Below are 23,984 nucleotides of genomic sequence, written 5' to 3'. Positions count from 1 at the left end.
CTTAACAAGGAGTATTGTTATGTAGTTAAAGAACAGCTTTATGTGCCAAGTACAAGGTCAATACTGGAACAATGTCTTGTATGTGAAAGTCTTAATAAGGAGTATTGTTATGTAGTAAAAGAACAGCTTTATGTGCCAAGTACAAGGTCAATACTGGAACAATGTCTTGTATGTGAAAGTCTTAATAAGGAGTATTGTTATGTAGTAAAAGAACAGCTTTATGTGCCAAGTACAAGGTCAATACTGGAACAATGTCTTGTATGTGAAAGTCTTAATAAGGAGTATTGTTATGTAGTAAAAGAACAGCTTTGTGTGCCAAGTACAAGGTCAATACTGGAACAATGTCTTGTATGTGAAAGTCTTAATAAGGAGTATTGTTATGTAGTAAAAGAACAGCTTTATGTGCCAAGTACAGGGTCAATACTGGAACAATGTCAAAGGGTGTATAAGGATAAATAGTTTGTCCTAATTCAACAAATTGATACAAGAAATGGGATTTTTGAAATGGTGGGTCCTCTAAAATACATTTCTTTGTCCTCTGTATCAACTGTTTCCAAACATGTCCTCTTGATAGAAGTATACCATCTGTACCACATAATGAGATACCATACATGACATAGTAATCATCAGTGATAAAACGAGCATCTTTAGCAGCTGCCATAAATTGATAAACCATCTGTGGGTAGCTACGGTCCATTTGAGTGTGATCCCTTTTATTCTGAAAGTGAGAACAGTAAAAGAGTCAACAAAATGCAAATTTTACAATGACCTTCTACCAACTGTATCTCTTAGCCTGTCTCAAGCTGTGCTGAAAAAAAAGTACTTTCAGCAAGTTTTTCTATTGATCACAGTGTAATCTTTCACTCCCTGATGTTTCATTATAAACAATTTTTTTATAAGACCAAGGCTGGCTTGTCACTAGATTAGATATCCCACAGTGCTGATATCCTGAAGACTCTACTTAAAACTCCATGGGTGAAATTTACACTAATAGGGAACTTGCAAACATGCCATGTTGAATTTGCATCATGGGAAATGTGATAATAAATACTAATCAATTAGTATTGTAAACAGTGTTTATAAATTGTTTGCAACCACGAATGATCAATTCATGGTTACCCTGACCATTGTGGGAGGTGTTTTTATCAGTAGCTCCAGATAAGGTATTACGATAACCACATATAATCCCATAGTCCTTTGCGTCTGAGCATGCCCAGTCTCGATTGCAAGTTACATATTAAACATCAAGGAATGAAAGATTATACTGTCATCAATAGAGAACTTAATCCTAGTAGGTAGATAAGCTAAGGGATACAGTTTGTAGAAGATTGTTGTAAGAATTCACGTAGATACCACATATACATGTAGATAATCCTCTCTGTTACTGAAATAGTCAAAGAGAATCAGAACACTTATTTATTCAGTAAAAATACATTGATGGTATGTATCCTGGGTATGTACATGTATTACATATATATCAATAGTTAACAATACTAAGGGGTGTATTACATAGACATACTCTTGTGTGATATACATCCATTGTTAACAATACTAAGGGGTGTATTACATAGACATACTCTTGTGTGATATACATCCATAGTTAACAATACTAAGGGGTGTATTACATAGACATACTCTTGTGTGATATATATCCATAGTTAACAATACTAAGGGATGTATTACATAGACATACTCTTGTGTGATATACATCCATAGTTAACAATATTAAGGGGTGTATTACATAGACACGCTCTTGTGTGATATACATCCATAGTTAACAATACTATGGGATGTATTACATAGACATACTCTTGTGTGATATACATCCATAGTTAACAATACTAAGGGGTGTATTACATAGACATACTCTTGTGTGATATACATCCATAGTTAACAATACTAAGGGATGTATTACATAGACTTGTGTGATATACATCCATAGTTAACAATACTGAAGGGTGTATTACATAGACATACTCTTGTGTGATATACATCCATAGTTAACAATACTAAGGGATGTATTACATAGACATACTCTTGTGTGATATACATCCATAGTTAACAATACTAAGGGATGTATTACATAGACATACTCTTGTGTGATATACATCCATAGTAAACAATACTATGGGATGTATTACATAGACATACTATTGTGTGATATACATCCATAGTTAACAATACTAAGGGGTGTATTACATAGACATACTCTTGTGTGATATACATCCATAGTTAACAATACTAAGGGATGTATTACATAGACTTGTGTGATATACATCCATAGTTAACAATACTGAAGGGTGTATTACATGGACATACTCTTGTGTGATATACATCCATTGTTAACAATACTAAGGGATGTATTACATAGAACAGCTTCCGGAAAACTTTCGGAAATTCTATTCCACTTTGGAAAGGTCTCTTTTTTTGATTGATAAAGGGTTAATAGATATGCTGCTCACTGTAGACATATCAAATCATGACATAAACTTGCATTTGACACTTTCATTTTCAAAATTAACCCATGTAAAAAGTTGCCATTTGGCCAAAAAATTGCCCAATTTCTTGGTATTTGCCAAAATATTGGCCAATATTTTGAGACTTCCCAAAATATTGGCCAATATTTTGAGACTTCCCAAAATATTGGCCAATATTTTGTGAGTTTACCAATATATTGGCCAATATTTTTGGAGTCTGCCAATATATTGTCCAATATATTTTCAGCTCTCAATATATTTTTCCCCTATAAATGCATTGGCCAATATATTGGTTCCTTTTTAGCACAACTGAACTGATAAGGTTCAATCATAGACAGTGTCTATGGTTCAATAGTGCTATAAGCATGGCAAACTGTCTGTCAGTCTGTGTGTGTGTGTGTGTGTGTGTGTGTGTGTGTGTGTGTGTGTGTGTGTGTGTGAACAACTTAAAGTCAAAAACCGCTGGGACCGATTGCTTTGATATTTGGTGGTCATGTTACTTCTGGTGTCTAGTTGGGAAACTGTTCAAATGAAAATGATTGCATCAGAAATGTGATTTTGGGTCACAAAAATGGGATTTTTGGTAAAAATATTTAAACTCCAAAAAAGACTGGGTAGATTGGCCTGAAATTTGGTGGGAACAGTTTTGAAGGCTAGTAAATTCAGATTTGTTCATGACATGATGATTCAAAAGACATGATGATGCAAATTATATTGTCAGTTATTTGCAAAGTAGTTGTAAATGTGAATTTTGGTCAAAAATTTATATCTCAAAAAGTACATGGTCAGTGAGACTGAAACTTGGTGAGATGTTTCTAAAAGTGTTATTCTGCAGATTTTCTTAAAATATTTTGACACAATTGGCCCTAGCAACCATTACCACGCCCTTAACAACAACCAGATGGCAGTATATTTTGGGCAAAAAAAAACATCTTCAGGTAGGCAAGTGAGTAAACATTCAGCAACAAGACCATGCCCATAGTAACAGCCAAATGATTGCGTACATTGCAAAGATAATATCGAGAATTCATAGAAAAGTGAAAAAAAACATTTTATAATGTATGCAAGTATGTCTAGCAACATGACCACGCCCATAGCAACAGCCAAATGATTGCTTACATTGCAAAGATAGCAACATGGTTGGATAGGCAACTGGATAGTCATCCAGCAAATGAACACCTATTGTTAACATTGACCTGGGCATGTGGATAAACATTTATAAAAACTGTACAGTTGTGCTACAGTGCCATTTGCAGTATTTTTAGGAATTATTCCCTTATTTTTTAAAATCAAATTTTCCATCCCATAATGTTTAATACCAAATGTTGCATCAAATGTAAACATTGTGAAATATTTTACTTTTATACACTCTCCATCATTTCCCCTATCTACACCTTGTTATTGCCAATTTACTTTAAAATATTTGAACATTAATTTTAAATGAGCCTAGTTGCTGTGCTAGATTACACATTATGGACCAGGACAAAAGAAATGACCACTTTCAAACTAGTATAATAACAGTGACAATATTGGGCGAACTATCGTAGATGGGAAATACAGCTGAAAGTAATCCTTTCTTGTTTATTTACTATCCAAAATTCTATGTTCCCCACTTCCTAGTTGCTACAGTGTTGGAAGCTTCCTCAACAAAATTTCCATCATGAACTCTTGCTTTGACATTAATATTTATTTATTTATTTTTATTTTTTATTTTTTTTGGTGGGGGGGGGGGGGGGTGTTGCAAAACTTCATTGCTCTGAGCAGATCAATCGAATGAGTGTTTGTGACTGACCTATTGAACTTTCTTGTAACAATAACAATGACCATCACATATATACAAGGTATACTGACAAGCCGAATACTCAGCAATTTTACATACCATTTGGAATATAAAAAGAAAAAGTGTTTGATACAAAGCACAAAAATTCTTAAAACATTCTCAAGAACTACAGTTCTTTTTGTAACCATGGTGAAGAGTTAACAATGAGAAATGGCACACACATACACCTGTTGAAAAAAGACCATGATGCATAAATGTAATATTGAAACATCTAACTTTTACTTCATAAATTTATCTTTATCACAGCCCCTTCCCAAGACAAAGTTTCTATTTTGAAATTTCCCTCCCAAACAGAATTACCTTTCACCCCACAATTCATAAACACCAGTTTTTTTCCAAAAAATGTACTAAAGCATTTTTCCAGTTAGTTTTTATGATCTTTCCCACACATAGTTCATCATATACTGTCACAATCCATTCACCCTCCATAAGGCAGTCATTACAGCTTTAACCTGAAAAACAAAGAAAAGAGCTTGCATTAAAACTTGCATTATGTAACTGAATATAGACACAACTGCCCTATATAAAGAGGATTATGGCTAATCTATGCAAATGCGGGGAAATTCAAACTGCTGTACAGAGCACTAGCTTCTGGGTCTTGTTTTCAGCATTTTTTCTGTGCTTCGAGAAACACACAGGTCATGTATCATGTACAAATTGTTTGTGCATGTCAATGAAAAGTTTATAGATTTCATCACAAAATAACACAGATGTTATTACTGATTACTGGGGCAAAGAATACATTTTCATTCAACCCTGTGAGATGCTTTGGATTGGTACAAACATACAATTTATAAATGGCTCCAATTATATCCATATGATGATTGAAGGCTTTTTGGAAAAAAATCTTCATTCTCATTATGTTAATTGAAAATTTTTTGCAGTAAGGTTTTCTTCTCAACACTGTGTTTCTGATAGGTGGGACACAATCAAGGGCGAAAGCCTGAGGTCTAGCTAAAGTCATCTCCACACTTTGATGATATAAATAACAGCTGATCAGAGAAGGTAGTTGACAGCTAGTAATAGTATAATACAGAGAACATGTCAGTGGCTTTAGTGGTGTGAGGTAAAAATAACCACAATGGATCAACCAAAATGTGTGAATGACAATGTCTACACACTCATCAAACTCACAATTACCATACATGTATATACAGTAGTGAGATTATATACCATCATGACTGAGCATAGAACCTAGATAGACATCCCATCGTAGAGACTGAATAACTGAAAAAGGCATTCAGATACAAGAACCTTTCTCTTGACATGCTTCAAGGGAAATGTTCCAAGCTTTAGTTGCCTTTTTGTGAGAAATCAATTTGAAACTAAGTATAAGAGGTATCACCAGTTTGAACTTGGAATACACTATGTGGGCTAAAATGCAACCACAGACGGTACAGCTAGGGGTCACATCACATCACTAGTAGTGATATGAATCATACTTCACAAAGCACAGACAAAAGAAACAGTTCACACCATTTACACAGAATAAGAAAAGATATGCATAGAATTGCAAAACGGTTGCTACACAAAAACTAAGATGTAATCCTCAGTAAGAACACAAACATTATAATCATGTATGTTAATGTACATATCCTAGAGGTCATGGGTTATTGAATAGATTACCATACATTACTCAACCCACAAATAAGAAATTAGCTCTAAGGAAAATTTCAACTTTTCCAAGACACTTTGGGCTAGCCCTTACTGGCAACCTTTGGTAGCCATCATAGTGAGAAAAAGAGCCTGAGGGGTCTAGCATATATTTTATGGACAAAGGTGATCCACTGCCTATGCTAGAAGTTTCAGTTTTTACCGGTAAAAATGGGTTGGGGTCACATCCTTCCAAGAGTAATTGAAGGTTCAATAAGGAAGCACCTCTAAAGCAAACAACAAAGACTGCTACACAACTAACTTCTTAGTTGTCTGTGATTAGTTCAACATTTTGAGAAAACAAATGAAATGCAAGGCCACTCCACAGTAGAATGCTTACTGTTCACACGTTTTGGACAATGACATGTTACCATAAAATTACCATCTTCACTTGAAAATCAACCATTATATGTGGAGTCTGGAAATTGAGTAGCAAATCATCTTTGGTCAGCGTAGATGTATCTTTGAGTAATTAATTACTCCAAGGATGGATGTAAAATTTCTATTGACAATAACATTCACAACAACAGAAATCAATTAACTTTCCAAAATGATAGAGCTACACTTACCACAATCTCGGAACTTTCACTTCCACTCTGTATCAAAGTGACATTTCCACTACTAGGCACTAGGGCAAGTTTTCCTTCTTTCCATTGACGTGCCATACGATGGTAACATTGCCATCTAAGCATTTGAAGACTAGAACATGACGCGATGGTTTTCGATCAAGCACTAGTATGCTGCTTTTGCAGATTATGACATGTAGACTGTGATAATCTCAGGATATTTTATCATGATTACGTAACACTGTCAGGTCGTTAAATCATATTTGGAAAATGCTCATTTGCATACTATTTACATATTTTGTATTAAGTTGGCCATGTTTTATACCCAATGACAGTGTGCTAATTATTTCTAAATGTAGCATTCATGCCATTTGTTAACAAAGCATTCAGCACAGAGTGTTTCTTGTCCATGACAAAATGTAAATTTTTTTTTAATTGATTTGAAAACAACATTTAGGGAATTCTGGTAACTATAGCCGTAAAATATACTTTTCAGCCCTATACACATATCTGAGTAAGAAAAAATTTCAATGGTGCACCCATGAAATATTAAATATGTCAGAAATGACGTGACTTGCTTCACTTACAGATACATTTATATGATCATGCAAGAGAGACAACATCTACTGGCCAAGACAACTTGAGGTAGAAAGGGGTACGGTTTGTGACACACAGATCGAACCACAGACATGCAGCACATGTGTTCCTTGTCTGTGACAGAACATACTTGTATTGAAGCCAAGCTGCAAGGTGACCGTTACATTGTTGTGTTATCATTGTGAGTGCAAAAGTAAAGTACATACAAAGATTGCTACAATCTGAATACAAGGGTGACTGTCACTCTTTTGTCATGTTGATAAATTTCAACAAAGAACAAGAGTTTAGGGATATCCCAGGTAATGGGTTATACTTCCATGATTTTTCCAAGCAAATCGATAGTTATTTAGTTTACCATTCACCAACAGCTATTCAGATTGTCAGTAGATTTCAGCAAATTGCCAATATTTTTGTGATGTTGACTAAATGTTTCCTCATAGTACCAGATACATGATCAAAATATTCATATTTCAATTAGCCATCAGAATCAAAATAATTCCTCTCTGTTTTAAGGACAAATGAAAATTTTTTGTCATCAAAGTGATATTCACTGGTAACAGGTAAATGTTACCACTATCACTGATCACAGGCAAACCCTTCCCTAAGTTCCGATGCAAAATGTTTAGTAGTTCTCCAACCCCAATCCTGAGAATTTATCCAGAGATATTACATATAGGACGTCACAATCACAATGTGTATAAACTCTGTACATTATTAGAAGAAACTGTCAACATTCAAATAAATTAGTTTTGTAAACATGTCTGCATGTCTGAGATACCTTTAAGATTTAAATTATTCACACAAGATGGTCCACATACGGCAAGCCGTTGCAGTTGAACATGGAGCATAAGCTTGTGGCCATCTTGAACATGGACCCATTGGCCTAGTGGCTATCTTTTAAAATGAGCTGTAAAAAATGTCAAGTCTCGAGCTTTACTGGGATTAAAAACACACAACAGTGCAGTGCCTGGCTTTGAAAGGGAGCTATTATTAGTTGTGTTTGAAAAGTAAAACTGCAATTAAGTAATGAGTTTAAAATATAATGAATAAAGAGGTATGTAATGGTACACAAAGTACCTACATGTAAAACATTAAACTGAGACACAGTCCCTCCACCCACCTGGAGGGACTGGGTGTGACATGCTGAGACCATGAACTGAGTCTCAGTTTGCCAAAAATAGCCATCCATATCCGAGACCAGTCTCGGTTTGCCATGAACTTCAGTCCCAGATTAAAAAAAGTCTATCTGAGAATAGTTTCAGTTCACAAAAATTCATGATGTCACTCTACATGTATACTATTGAGACTGAAAATTTACCAAAGATTGTAATGACAACAAACATTACAAGTAACATAGATGCATCCCTAATACATCATAAGGGTCTATGCAGTGAATACATCCATGCTAGAAACAAAACAAAGGCTTAGTAAACTACACATACAGATCACATGATAACTACACAAAAGAAAGAGTTGACACCATATACACAGAATAACAAAAGGTATGTATGGAAGGCAACATTGATTACAATACAAACACAAACAAGTATCGAAATCCTAAGAACATATTAAACATTCTAACCATGGAAGTTTTTTTGCCATTTGAGACTGGCGAACTGAGACTAGTCTCAGATGGCTATTTTTTTGCAACTGAGACTCTCAGTTCATGGTCTCAGTTTAACATTTTAAGTACCTTTACATACCTCGACTAAAACATGTTACAAGTAGTAAATTTTGTAACTGTGGGGACAAAATGGTAAAATTGTTTAAAGGAAACCAATATATTGACCAAATACATTCATTTAGGAAAAATATATTGGGCAGTTTATTTGAGAGCTGAAAATATATTGGCCAATATATTGGCAAACTCACAAAATATTGGCCAATATTTTTGGAAGTCTCAAAATATTGGCCAATATTTTGGGAAGTCTCAAAATATTGGCAAATATTTTGGCAAATACCAAAAAATTGGGCAATTTTTTGGCCAAATGGCAACTTTTTACATGGGTTAATTTTGAAAATGAAAGTGTCAAATGCAAGTTTATGTCATGATTTGATATGTCTACAGTGAGCAGCATATCTATTAACCCTTTATCAATCAAAAAAAGAGACCTTTCCAAAGTGGAATAGAATTTCCGAAAGTTTCCCGGAAGCTGTTATAGACATACTCTTGTGTGATATACATCCATAGTTAACAATACTAAGGGATGTATTACATAGACATACTCTTGTGTGATATACATCCATAGTTAACAATACTAAGGGGTGTATTACATAGACATACTCTTGTGTGATATACATCCATAGTTAACAATACTAAGGGATGTATTACATAGACTTGTGTGATATACATCCATAGTTAACAATACTGAAGGGTGTATTACATGGACATACTCTTGTGTGATATACATCCATTGTTAACAATACTAAGGGATGTATTACATAGACATACTCTTGTGTGATATACATCCATAGTTAACAATACTATGGGATGTATTACATAGACTTGTGTGATATACATCCATAGTTAACAATACTGAAGGGTGTATTACATAGACATACTCTTGTGTGATATACATCCATAGTTAACAATACTAAGGGGTGTAATACATAGACATACTCTTGTGTGATATACATCCATAGTTAACAATACTAAGGGATGTATTACATAGACATACTCTTGTGTGATATACATCCATAGTTAACAATACTAAGGGATGTATTACATAGACACACTCTTGTGTGATATACATCAATAGTTAACAATACTAAGGGATGTATTACATAGACATACTCTTGTGTGATATACATCCATAGTTAACAATACTAAGGGATGTATTACATAGACATACTCTTGTGTGATATACATCAATAGTTAACAATACTGAAGGGTGTATTACATAGACATACTCTTGTGTGATATACATCCATAGTTAACAATACTGAAGGGTGTATTACATAGACATACTCTTGTGTGATATACATCCATAGTTAACAATACTAAGGGATGTATTACATGGACATACTCTTGTGTGATATACATCCATAGTTAACAATACTAAGGGATGTATTACATAGACATACTCTTGTGTGATATACATCCATAGTTAACAATACTAAGGGATGTATTACATAGACATACTCTTGTGTGATATACATCAATAGTTAACAATACTAAGGGATGTATTACATAGACATACTCTTGTGTGATATACATCCATAGTTAACAATACTAAGGGATGTATTACATAGACATACTCTTGTGTGATATACATCAATAGTTAACAATACTAAGGGATGTATTACATAGACATACTCTTGTGTGATATACATCCATAGTTAACAATATTAAGGGATGTATTACATAGACATACTCTTGTGTGATATACATCCATAGTTAACAATACTGAAGGGTGTATTACATAGACATACTCTTGTGTGATATACATCCATAGTTAACAATACTAAGGGATGTATTACATAGACATACTCTTGTGTGATATACATCCATAGTTAACAATACTGAAGGGTGTATTACATAGACATACTCTTGTGTGATATACATCCATAGTTAACAATACTGAAGGGTGTATTACATAGACATACTCTTGTGTGATATACATCCATAGTTAACAATACTAAGGGATGTATTACATGGACATACTCTTGTGTGATATACATCCATAGTTAACAATACTAAGGGATGTATTACATAGACATACTCTTGTGTGATATACATCCATAGTTAACAATACTAAGGGATGTATTACATGGACATACTCTTGTGTGATATACATCCATAGTTAACAATACTAAGGGGTGTATTACATAGACATACTCTTGTGTGATATATATCCATAGTTAACAATACTAAGGGATGTATTACATAGACATACTCTTGTGTGATATACATCCATAGTTAACAATATTAAGGGGTGTATTACATAGACACGCTCTTGTGTGATATACATCCATAGTTAACAATACTATGGGATGTATTACATAGACATACTCTTGTGTGATATACATCCATAGTTAACAATACTAAGGGGTGTATTACATAGACATACTCTTGTGTGATATACATCCATAGTTAACAATACTAAGGGATGTATTACATAGACTTGTGTGATATACATCCATAGTTAACAATACTGAAGGGTGTATTACATAGACATACTCTTGTGTGATATACATCCATAGTTAACAATACTAAGGGATGTATTACATAGACATACTCTTGTGTGATATACATCCATAGTTAACAATACTAAGGGATGTATTACATAGACATACTCTTGTGTGATATACATCCATAGTTAACAATACTAAGGGGTGTATTACATAGACATACTCTTGTGTGATATACATCCATAGTTAACAATACTAAGGGATGTATTACATAGACATACTCTTGTGTGATATACATCCATAGTTAACAATACTAAGGGATGTATTACATAGACATACTCTTGTGTCATATACATCCATAGTTAACAATACTAAGGGGTGTATTACATAGACATACTCTTGTGTGATATACATCCATAGTTAACAATACTAAGGGATGTATTACATAGACATACTCTTGTGTGATATACATCCATAGTTAACAATACTAAGGGATGTATTACATAGACATACTCTTGTGTGATATACATCCATAGTTAACAATACTAAGGGATGTATTACATAGACATACTCTTGTGTGATATACATCAATAGTTAACAATACTAAGGGATGTATTACATAGACATACTCTTGTGTGATATACATCCATAGTTAACAATACTAAGGGGTGTAATACATAGACACACTCTTGTGTCATATACATCCATAGTTAACAATACTAAGGGATGTATTACATAGACATACTATTGTGTGATATACATCCATAGTTAACAATACTAAGGGGTGTATTACATAGACATACTCTTGTGTGATATACATCCATAGTTAACAATACTAAGGGATGTATTACATAGACATACTCTTGTGTGATATACATCCATAGTTAACAATACTAAGGGATGTATTACATAGACATACTCTTGTGTGATATACATCCATAGTTAACAATACTATGGGATGTATTACATAGACATACTCTTGTGTGATATACAAATTTACAATGTACATGTACATCCATGCTTGGCCATAAAAGGGAAATATTTTTCCCTGCTAATAACTATCTCATGACGTATCTTCAGATGTTTGGTTGTTATCGAAACCACATGTCAACAGTAAGTACTTTGCAAAATTGACAGCATCACCCTTTTACAGCCAATTTACCAATTTGGTTTTTATCAGTTTTATAAACTGTAAACAATCCAATGTTGATATCCTTATCATACCAAGTATTGGGTCATACATACATGTATAGAACCTCACAGAATCTGCACTAAGCTGTTGACATCATTAGTGCTAGGATGACTGAGAAGTAGCCATGTACATGTACCAGACAAATAACTCAAAGCCTCATAACAGGTTTTATTATGCCACGATCCTACTCCATGGCTTTGACAAACATCCCTGTAAACTATATTATATGGATGGTGCATATCTGCAAATCTATACAAAGACTGTTCACACATATCCCTGTATCAAAAATATGTATGGTACACTTAGTACACAGTTGTGCTAATCCACTTACATTGAACAGCTAACTGAATGGTGGAATCAAAGCCTGTAACAGTACTTGTCTTTATGTCTAATCAGCATTGTTCACAACTTGTATATGGCTGTATGAAATACCTCTATTACAGCAATGCATACATAGCTGGTACATGGCTGTATGAAATACCTCTATTACAGCAATGCTTACATAGCTGGTATATGGCTGTATGAAATACCTCTATTACAGCAATGCTTACATAGCTGGTACATGGCTGTATGAAATACCTCTATTACAGCAATGCTTACATAGCTGGTACATGGCTGTATGAAATACCTCTATTACAGCAATGCTTACATAGCTGGTACATGGCTGTATGAAATACCTGTTACAGCAATGCTTACATAGCTAATACATGACTGTATGAAATACCTCTGTTACAGCAATACTTATATAGCTGGTATATGGCTGTATGAAATACCTCTATTACAGCAATGCTTACATAGCTGGTACATGGCTGTATGAAATACCTCTGTTACAGCAATGCTTACATAGCTGGTACATGGCTGTATGAAATACCTCTATTACAGCAATGCTTACATAGCTGGTATATGGCTGTATGAAATACCTCTATTACAGCAATGCTTACATAGCTGGTATATGGCTGTATGAAATACCTCTGTTACAGCAATGCTTACATAGCTGGTATATGGCTGTATGAAATACCTCTGTTACAGCAATGCTTACATAGCTGGTACATGGCTGTATGAAATACCTCTATTACAGCAATGCTTACATAGCTGGTACATGGCTGTATGAAATACCTCTGTTACAGCAATGCTTACATAGCTGGTACATGGCTGTATGAAATACCTGTTACAGCAATGCTTACATAGCTGGTACATAGCTGTATGAAATACCTCTGTTACAGCAATGCTTACATAGCTGGTACATGGCTGTATGAAATACCTCTATTACAGCAATGCTTACATAGCTGGTACATGGCTGTATGAAATACCTCTATTACAGCAATACTTACATAGCTGGTACATGGCTGTATGAAATACCTCTATTACAGCAATGCTTACATAGCTGGTACATGGCTGTATGAAATACCTCTATTACAGCAATACTTACATAGCTGGTACATGGCTGTATGAAATACCTCTGTTACAGCAATGCTTACATAGCTGGTACATGGCTGTATGAAATACCTCTATTACAGCAATACTTACATAGCTGGTACATGGCTGTATGAAATACCTCTGTTACAGCAATGCTTACATAGCTGGTACATGGCTGTATGAAATACCTCTATTACAGCAATACTTACATAGCTGGTACATGGCTGTATGAAATACCTCTGTTACAGCAATGCTTACATAGCTGGTACATGGCTGTATGAAATACCTCTGTTACAGCAATACTAACATAGCTGGTACATGGCTGTATAAAATACCTCTGTTACAGCAATACTTACATAGCTGGTACATGGCTGTATGAAATACCTCTGTTACAGCAATACTTACATAGCTGGTACATGGCTGTATGAAATACCTCTATTACAGCAATACTTACATAGCTGGTACATGGCTGTATAAAATACCTCTGTTACAGCAATGCTTACATAGCTGGTACATGGCTGTATGAAATACCTCTATTACAGCAATGCTTACATAGCTGGTACATGGCTGTATGAAATACCTCTGTTACAGCAATGCTTACATAGCTGGTACATGGCTGTATGAAATACCTCTATTACAGCAATGCTTACATAGCTGGTACATGGCTGTATGAAATACCTCTGTTACAGCAATACTTACATAGCTGGTATATGGCTGTATGAAATACCTGTTACAGCAATGCTTACATAGCTGGTACATGGCTGTATGAAATACCTGTTACAGCAATGCTTACATAGCTGGTACATGGCTGTATGAAATACCTCTGTTACAACAATACTTACATAGCTGGTACATGGCTGTATGAAATACCTCTGTTACAGCAATGCTTACATAGCTGGTACATGGCTGTATGAAATACCTCTGTTACAACAATACTTACATAGCTGGTACATGGCTGTATGAAATACCTCTGTTACAGCAATGCTTACATAGCTGGTACATGGCTGTATGAATACCTCTGTTACAGCAATGCTTACATAGCTGGTACATAGCTGTACGAATTACCTCTGTTACAGCAATGCTTACATAGCTGGTACATGGCTGTATGAAATACCTCTGTTACAGCAATACTTACATAGCTGGTACATGGCTGTATGAAATACCTCTATTACAGCAATGCTTACATAGCTGGTACATAGCTGTATGAAATACCTCTATTACAGCAATACTTACATAGCTGGTACATGGCTGTATGAAATACCTCTGTTACAGCAATGCTTACATAGCTGGTACATGGCTGTATGAAATACCTCTGTTACAACAATACTTACATAGCTGGTACATGGCTGTATGAAATACCTCTGTTACAGCAATGCTTACATAGCTGGTACATGGCTGTATGAATACCTCTGTTACAGCAATGCTTACATAGCTGGTACATAGCTGTACGAATTACCTCTGTTACAGCAATGCTTACATAGCTAATACATGGCTGTATGAAATACCTCTGTTACAGCAATGCTTACATAGCTGGTACATGGCTGTATGAAATACCTCTGTTACAGCAATACTTACATAGCTGGTACATGGCTGTATGAAATACCTCTATTACAGCAATGCTTACATAGCTGGTACATAGCTGTATGAAATACCTCTATTACAGCAATACTTACATAGCTGGTACATAGCTGTATGAAATACCTCTATTACAGCAATGCTCACATAGCTGGTACATGGCTGTATGAAATACCTCTGTTACAGCAATGCTTACATAGCTGGTACATGGCTGTATGAAATACCTCTGTTACAGCAATGCTTACATAGCTGGTACATGGCTGTATGAAATACCTCTATTACAGCAATGCTTACATAGCTGGTATTTGGCTGTATGAAATACCTCTATTACAGCAATACTTACATAGCTGGTACATGGCTGTGGGAAATAACTCTTTCACAGCAATGCTTACATATATATCTGGTACTGTGGCCATGGCAAGTACTTTTGTTACACCAATGGTCATATACGTACAAAATGTATGTATGTATTTATGTATGTATGTAAGTACATAGGTAATGACATACGCACACACACATGCAGGCATGTACGTACGTACATACGTGTACATGTGTATATCGTCGCGTCAGTGCAGTAAGGTCGTATCTGCCTATACAATTGCATAGCAGATACGACCTTTCTGCACTGACGTGACGATATGTATGTATGCAAGTACGTAGGTACATACGCACGCATGCACGCAGGCATGTACTTACATACATTCGTGTACATGTGTACACATGGGCTCATTAAAGAAAGAAAACATACCTCTGTTGCTGTTAGCACTTTACTCTCAAAACGTTTTCCCATGCCAGAAAGATAATGGTTGACTTGTACTTCCACATCACATTGTATAGATCTTTGTTCTTTGCATGTTTCAAATTGTCTCATTGTTGCCCCCCTCAATCTAAAAAATAAAATAAAGAGGCCATTGTAAGACATGTTTCTCATAATTATTAAAATTTAATTTTATTGTGATTAAATAGAAAATACAAACAATATACATGTAGGTAAATTTAAGAACACATTTACAAAAGTTTACAGCAAACCATGAAACTTCATTTTTGACATACAATAGCTGTGATAGGAAACACAAGTCTTCAGACACTGAGTTGTTTATCAAAGGTGAGACTGGAGGGGTTGTCCTAAACGAGGAACGGTGTTAATTTTATGAGCTTGTGTGACATTGCAATTGTGTGACCATTCCTATCTTATATCAAACAACCATTATAAAATAAATAGCGCCAATGGCATTGCAGCACAACTGTACAGTTTTTAATAATGTTTACCCACATGGTGAGCCATGCTAGGTATAGGTGTTCATAAATGATTATTCAGTTGCCTATCCAACCATGTTGTTATCTTTACCATATACAGATCATTTTGATGTTGCTATGGGAATTTGCTTGTTGCTAGACTTATTAAAATTGGCATACATTTGTTTATTCACTTAGCTATAAATCCCTGTTGTTGTTCAAAGCAAAATGATTGCATCACACACATACATACACACTATACAAATACAAACACACACACACACACACACACACACACACACAGGCATACAGACAGAATGACAGACACACAGTCTGACAGAATGACAGACAGACAGACAAACTGACAGACAGACAGACAGACAGACAGACATAGACACTGACAATGACTATAGCACTACTGAACTTTATAATGTACATTGATGTCCAACAAGTAAAATGTCAATAAAGTAATTTTGTACAAAAAAAAATTGTTTTAATTTTGTTTTTGGTGAACATTTTGACCTTTACGATGTGACCAACAGACAATGTAAACTCTAATATATATGACTTTCTTACCTTATTATGTAATCACGATGTTGTAACATCTCATATTCATTTGTGTACAAATGATTGACAACATTATCCATCAATTCATCTAAGCTCAGTTCTAGTAATTTGTTAGTTGTGTTGATCTCTAGCCAGGAGATAAATATATTTTCAATACCCATTAGGATCTTGGCAGGTACTCCTTCAATATTCTATAAAGAGATATTGACAAAATTATAAACTTGAGATACAACTGAATTCTATCAACCATACTGTAACAGCAATGTCATAACTTGAGATACAACTGAATTCTATCAACCATACTGTAACAGCAATGTCATAACTTGAGATACAACTGAATTCTATCAACCATACTGTAACAACAATGTCGTAACTTGAGATACAACTAAATTCTATCAACCATACTGTAAATCTATGTCATAACTTGAGATACAACTGAATTCTATCAACCATACTGTAACATCAATGTCATAACTTGAGATACAACTGAATTCTATAAACTATACTGTAACAGCAATGTCATAACTTGAGATACAACTGAATTCTATCAACCATACTGTAACAGCAATATCATAACTTGAGATACAACTGAATTCTATCAACCATACTGTAACAGCAATGTCATAACTTGAGAAACAACTGAATTCTATCAACCATACTGTAACAGCAATGTCATAACTTGAGATACAACTGAATTCTATCAACCATACTGTAACAACAATGTCGTAACTTGAGATACAACTGAATTCTATCAACCATACTGTAAATCTATGTCATAACTTGAGATACAACTGAATTCTATCAACCATACTGTAACATCAATGTCATAACTTGAGATACAACTGAATTCTATCAACAATACTGTAACAGCAATGTCATAACTTGAGATACAACTGAATTCTATCAACCGTACTGTAACAACAATGTTATAACTTGAGATACAACTGAATTCTATCAACCATACTGTAACATCTGTCATAACTTGAGATACAACTGAATTCTATCAACCATACTGTAACAACAATGTCATAACTTGAGATACAACTGGATTCTATCAACCATACTGTAACATCTGTCATAACTTGAGATACAACTGAATTCTATCAACAATACTGTAACAGCAATGTCATGACTTGAGATACAACTGAATTCTATCAACCATACTGTAGCAGCAATGTCATAACTTGAGATACAACTGAATTCTATCAACCATACTGTAACATCTATGTCATAACTTGAGATACAACTGAATTCTATCAACAATACTGTAATAGCAATGTCATAACTTGAGATACAACTGAATTCTATCAACAATACTGTAACAGCAATGTCATAACTTAAAATACAACTGAATTCTATCAACTATACTGTAACAGCAATGTCATAACTTGAGATACAACTGAATTCTATCAACCGTACTGTAACAACAATGTCATAACTTGAGATACAACTGAATTCTATCAACCATACTGTAACAGTTATAGCAATGTCATAACTTGAGATACAACTGAATTCTATCAACCATACTGTAACAGCAATGTCATGACTTGTGATACAACTGAATTCTATCAACCATACTCAACACTCAACATTCACAATTGAAACAAAGAAAACCACCAATTACAATATTGTTGTCTTTTCGAACAGAGTGTTCTGAAGTACACTACCAGTATGTTTTAACACTAGCATACATGTATATATAGTGTACAGACAGCAGACACAGTGTTAACACTAGCATACATGTACATATAGTGTACAGATAGCAGACACAGTGTTAACACTAGCATACATGTACATATAGTGTACAGATAGCAGACACAGTGTTAACACTAGCATACATGTACATATAGTGTACAGATAGCAGACACAGTGTTAACACTTCTATCACCAGCACTACTGAACCTACACTTGAAAAAAATCAGACCAACTTTTAACAATTTGTGTAATATTCTTTTTGCTAGCAATTGGCATTTTGAACCATAAATCAATTTTACTCAAAGACTTGATGTACTTACCATGATAATCTCACTCAACTTTTCATTGGACAAAATTTCTAATGGGACAAGCTGAGTGGACTCCCAAACTTTCTCCGCAATTCTACACATATATGACTCTGTAAGGAGAATAAAATTGAAGTAGACATTATCATAAATATAATGTGTGTAGGTCACATGAAATGACCTTACATGTACATTTGTATATCTTATGACATAATTCAGGTTGAGTATATTACAATGTGTAAGTAATCATCAGGTGAAGTTTAAACCTGCATACTACATTCTATATTCTAATAATAGGGAACTCGAAAACCTGCCATATTGAATGTTGCACCATGGGAAATGTAATACTAAATACTAATGAATTGGTATCCAAAATAATTGGTATACCACTGAGAAACTTGTCACATTTTTAAAGTCAACAGGTGTTCAGGAAAGCTTGTTCAATTTTATTATGTAAAGTTCACGTTGTATCTTCAGAGTTTGTTTGACTTCCTTCTGGACGGCGTTTCAGGGCACCAGCTTACAGGTCAAACTGACACAAACATTCCTTTATTCCAACCACAGTGCAGCTTTTAAATGATTTGTAAGTTTTAAGTTAGTGTTTGTGGTGTGTGATGTTTTATAGATTTTACATTCTGATTTTACTTACTGTCTTTATATAGCTATGTCTGTTTCCACAGCTGCCAATGTTAATTACCAATTTTGGGATAAATAAAGTTAAATAAACTTGAATTGAATTCTATTGAAACTATGCTCAAATATATCTGAGAATATGTTAATTACCTTACATGTTAAAGTCACTCTATGGATGATGATGATTGGGTATTTATTTTGGATTTTGGATTTACAAATCAATTTTATCATGGCTTCCTACATGTACTTGAAAATCAATTTGAAAAGAAACAGCGTGTTTGTTACTCAATAAATTGAGCAAAATGTTTGTTAATGTACATAACGATAACAAACGTTTTACACATTTTTAGCTTTTTGCAATGTATTGAATTACAAACACAGACATACCAGTAGTCAATGTTGTTTCATATTGATTTTTCTGGTAGGAAGCTATGATAAAATTACTTTACAAATGAAAAATCTAAAATAAATACCCACTCCTCATCCATATGGCCACTTTAAAATTATATTACGTAAGAAACTACATGTACTAAATTTTCTGTTGTTTGTTTTTATTGACAACAGAATGCATTTGTTATTTTGTAAATAAAACAAACAAATAAGAGGTGACATACATGTACACATTTGCCATTTGTTTTGAGCTTTCCTAAGTTTACTTCCGTGAAGAAAACAAATCTGTTGTACAATGTAAAATAAACCTCTCGTAAAACAACCTTGTTGGCTAAGAGAAAGATAGAATACAGCATGCTTTATGCTTCATGGATATAAAAGGGGGCAAATTGAACAGAAATTTTGATCAACTTTCAAAACATACCAATCACGATAAAATAAATGTCATATACCATGGTTTAATTTACAATGTAGAGCTGATGGTTTGTCGCAATGGATTTAAAAGGGAGCAAATTCAAATTGAACAGAATTTCAGATCAACTTTAAAAGGTACCATCACTACATAATAAATGTCATGGGCTAGGATTTAAATAAGTCACATTAAGTGTATGTCTGACGGTTGGAAAGTTTGTCACAAGTTTCAAAATATAATACCATTTTCTATATAGTTTAATTATTAGATCACATGGTTCTTTGTGTAAAAGTAATGACCGGAAATTTTTTTGCAGTGGAAATAATTTCACATTGTTATGCACGACAGAATTTCCGGCCAATTTCGACACATGCGCATATCATAGAACCGGAAACTTTGGCGCAGTGGAAACGTTGGCGCACGACACCGACCGACTTTGCAACATGGTAGAGTGAGACAATAGACATAGCGAGAGGTTTACATGTATATATCTACAATGTAATTACATTACTAGAAGTTACGTCAGTAGATTTTCTGGTTTGAGGATTTTTCTCTTGGATTGATGACTGATACTCTAGGACAGGACCCCTGACAAATTTCTATTTAGATTAATGGTAAGTCGACCAGTGCAAGCTCTTACACTGGCTTCTGACAGGACAGCTCACTTGTTTCCACTCCAGCCGAGGCTAGACGGTAGAACCGATCGCATGCATGCCTTTACCTTAGTAGGAAATGATTTGTACAAATATGCGATTAACTTCCGTTTGCTTTCGAAATTTCCTTCATCATTTCCCATAAAATATTGTCTCATTGAGAAAATCATCCTCTGCCAATTCGCAGAGTTAACTATCAGTATCACGGCGGACTACAATATTCGTAGATGGACAGTGATCATCAAAATTTGGACACATACCAACCATGCTGCGATGCAGTATCACTCATTTTAGACGTGCTAGTTCGATATCTAGACCAATCAGATCTCTCGATTTGTGCCATCAATATACTGGTATAATATAATCATGAGTACAACATTCTATACATTTCAATGTGAACAGTTGTCATGAATCACTAAATTGCTCAGCCATTGAATAATGTAGTTCTGTTATTTCCCATGATGCAATAGCCCATAGCAAAGATGCACAAGATCAACTTGATGTTTCTCTGAAATCGCAAATAATTGTAGGTGATGTAAAAGTATGAAATGACTCTCCAGAATGCAGAGTTTATTAAAATTCCTGGAGTGGTGTTCCCCTTTAATAAATACCAACAGACATACATATATTGATTTTGGGAATACCCCCATTGTATCAATACTAACATTACATGTAATTTGTGAGTAAATGGGGACAAAAGAGGAAAAGTTACCAACACTGGAACATAGCCTTACCTTCAAGTTCTTTCCGTATTTCGTTCTTCACAGCCTCGCTTACAGTTACAGTACTAACTTCAGATTCGTTGATGATTGGTGGTTCCAATTTGCCAGGTTCCAACAACCATTGCATAACACGCTCAATACAAATCTTCAGGATAAGCAGCTTGTCGCTGATTTTGTTTCTCTCGTCACAAAATTTGCCAGGGTCTAAGTTGGGGAAGCTAGCAGGATACCAATGTAATCTGTCCAGTTGTCGTTCTGTCCATGCCGAGCGACCGGCTCGATGCATACGGCGATCTGTACAGTTGTCAGAACTATACGTACCACTACTAGTACTAGCGGAACTAGAGCCGTGGGAACGAGTTGGATATGCAGGTTCTGGAGACGACTCTGAAGAATAGCGTCGCTTCCGTTGACGTTTAGTAGTGGTAGTAGTAGGGAGTAAACGTTTGGGGAAAAAACCTTTGAACTTCCTGAGATTGGCGTCTTCTCTGTTATCTCCCATGATGTTTCAGAGTCGTACGGCAGGGTAGGTCTTCCCCACCCCCGGGTAAGTCCAGTGACTCGTGCGTCGCATGTACAGTAAATGATCAAAGGGTTTGTTGACCTCAGACGCTTGACAAACGCAATGAGCATGCGTTATACAAACCCGGAAGTGTTCGAGTATGTTTTGAGCAACACAATAAGTGTGCATGTCGAGGGTGGGCAAGGGCAAAGGGACACGTAATATTTCTTAGATCGCTGTTTCCTAAGAAAACATCACACGAATCATGCTACTACAAATGTATCAATTTATTCTCTATACGATCTTTCCGTAGAAGTAGGGAAATTTATTTAAATCAAGTGTTGTCATATCTAGACTTAGACTAGACTAATAATCTACGAAATACTACTCGTCCCTATGGGCAAGGGGGCAACAAATATCATCTCTTGTTTCCATCATGGACATCTAGGTGAAGTGCATATGAAGAGATGACAACAGAGAGACAGAAATCCAACTTTTGAGGTAATGAGAAACATCCCAATACTAGCTATATATATAGCCAGACTGCAGATTGAGATCCTATACCAACTCAGACGTGTCAGAACTATCTGTACCACAGTCTATGCTGAGACAGTACCTCACCAAAGTTGTACCACAGTCTATGCTGAAACACCTCACCAAAGTTGTACCACAGTCTATAATGAGACACCTCACCAAAGTTGTACCACAGTCTATAATGAGACACCTCACCAAAGTTGTACCACAGTCTATAATGAGACACCTCACCAAAGTTGTACCACAGTCTATAATGTGACACCTCACCAAAGTTGTACCACAGTCTATAGTGAGACACCTCACCAAAGTTGTACCACAGTCTATAATGAGACACCTCACCAAAGTTGTACCACAGTCTATAATGTGACACCTCACCAAAGTTGTACCACAGTCTATAATGAGACACCTCACCAAAGTTGTACCACAGTCTATAATGTGACACCTCACCAAAGCTGTACCACAGTCTATAATGAGACACCTCACCAAAGTTGTACCACAGTCTATAATGAGACACCTCACCAAAGTTGTACCACAGTCTATAAGCTTAATGAGACACTTCACCAAAGTTTCAGACCTTTTCAAAATTGGGTTTAACTCACCAGAACCAAAGCAAACAAGGCCAACAACCATGCGTTGAAATTGTGTACTAGGGCTATATTTGTGATTCACTCACTGGACCTACTCAACTAGATGTTGTCATGACAACCAAACCAAATTATTCTTTTCAGAGCCGCGCATCCTCCAAAAAAAATATACCATACCAAATCAAGTAAACATAACACGTTGTTTATGTATGTATGTATGTATGTATGTATGTATGTATGTATGTATGTTTATTTGTTTGTGTTTGTTTGTGTCTGTCTGTCTGTCTGTCTGTCTGTCTGTTTC

General features: G+C 35.1%; 1 protein-coding gene across 1 annotated transcript; it reads right to left on the bottom strand.

Annotated features, from left to right (window-relative positions):
- Positions 1-361: 361 nt before the first annotated feature.
- On the bottom strand, positions 362-22,654 carry LOC144450380 (uncharacterized). The gene is made up of 5 exons (XM_078140982.1): positions 22,073-22,654; positions 19,266-19,363; positions 17,260-17,441; positions 16,196-16,334; positions 362-718 (listed from the first exon to the last, which is right to left on the bottom strand). Exons 1-5 carry the CDS (start codon positions 22,560-22,562, stop codon positions 362-364), a joined length of 1,266 nt encoding a protein of 421 aa, XP_077997108.1. The 5' UTR covers positions 22,563-22,654.
- Positions 22,655-23,984: the final 1,330 nt, after the last annotated feature.

Source organism: Glandiceps talaboti, chromosome 19 (assembly GCF_964340395.1).
Source record: "Glandiceps talaboti chromosome 19, keGlaTala1.1, whole genome shotgun sequence".
NCBI lineage: Eukaryota > Metazoa > Hemichordata > Enteropneusta > Spengelidae > Glandiceps > Glandiceps talaboti.
Note: the sequence above shows the minus strand (reverse complement) of the source record. Positions and strands in the feature narration are given on the sequence as shown.

Bases quoted from the DNA above. Each gene is read 5' to 3' on its own strand.
- LOC144450380 (XM_078140982.1), bottom strand. From the start codon at position 22,562: ATGGGAGATAACAGAGAAGACGCCAATCTCAGGAAGTTCAAAGGTTTT. The intron at 17,442-19,265 runs GTAAGTACATCA...ATCTCTTTATAG, and splicing joins AGTTGAGTGAGATTATCATG to AATATTGAAGGAGTACCTGC. The intron at 16,335-17,259 runs GTAAGAAAGTCA...TTTATTTTTTAG, and splicing joins CATCGTGATTACATAATAAG to ATTGAGGGGGGCAACAATGA.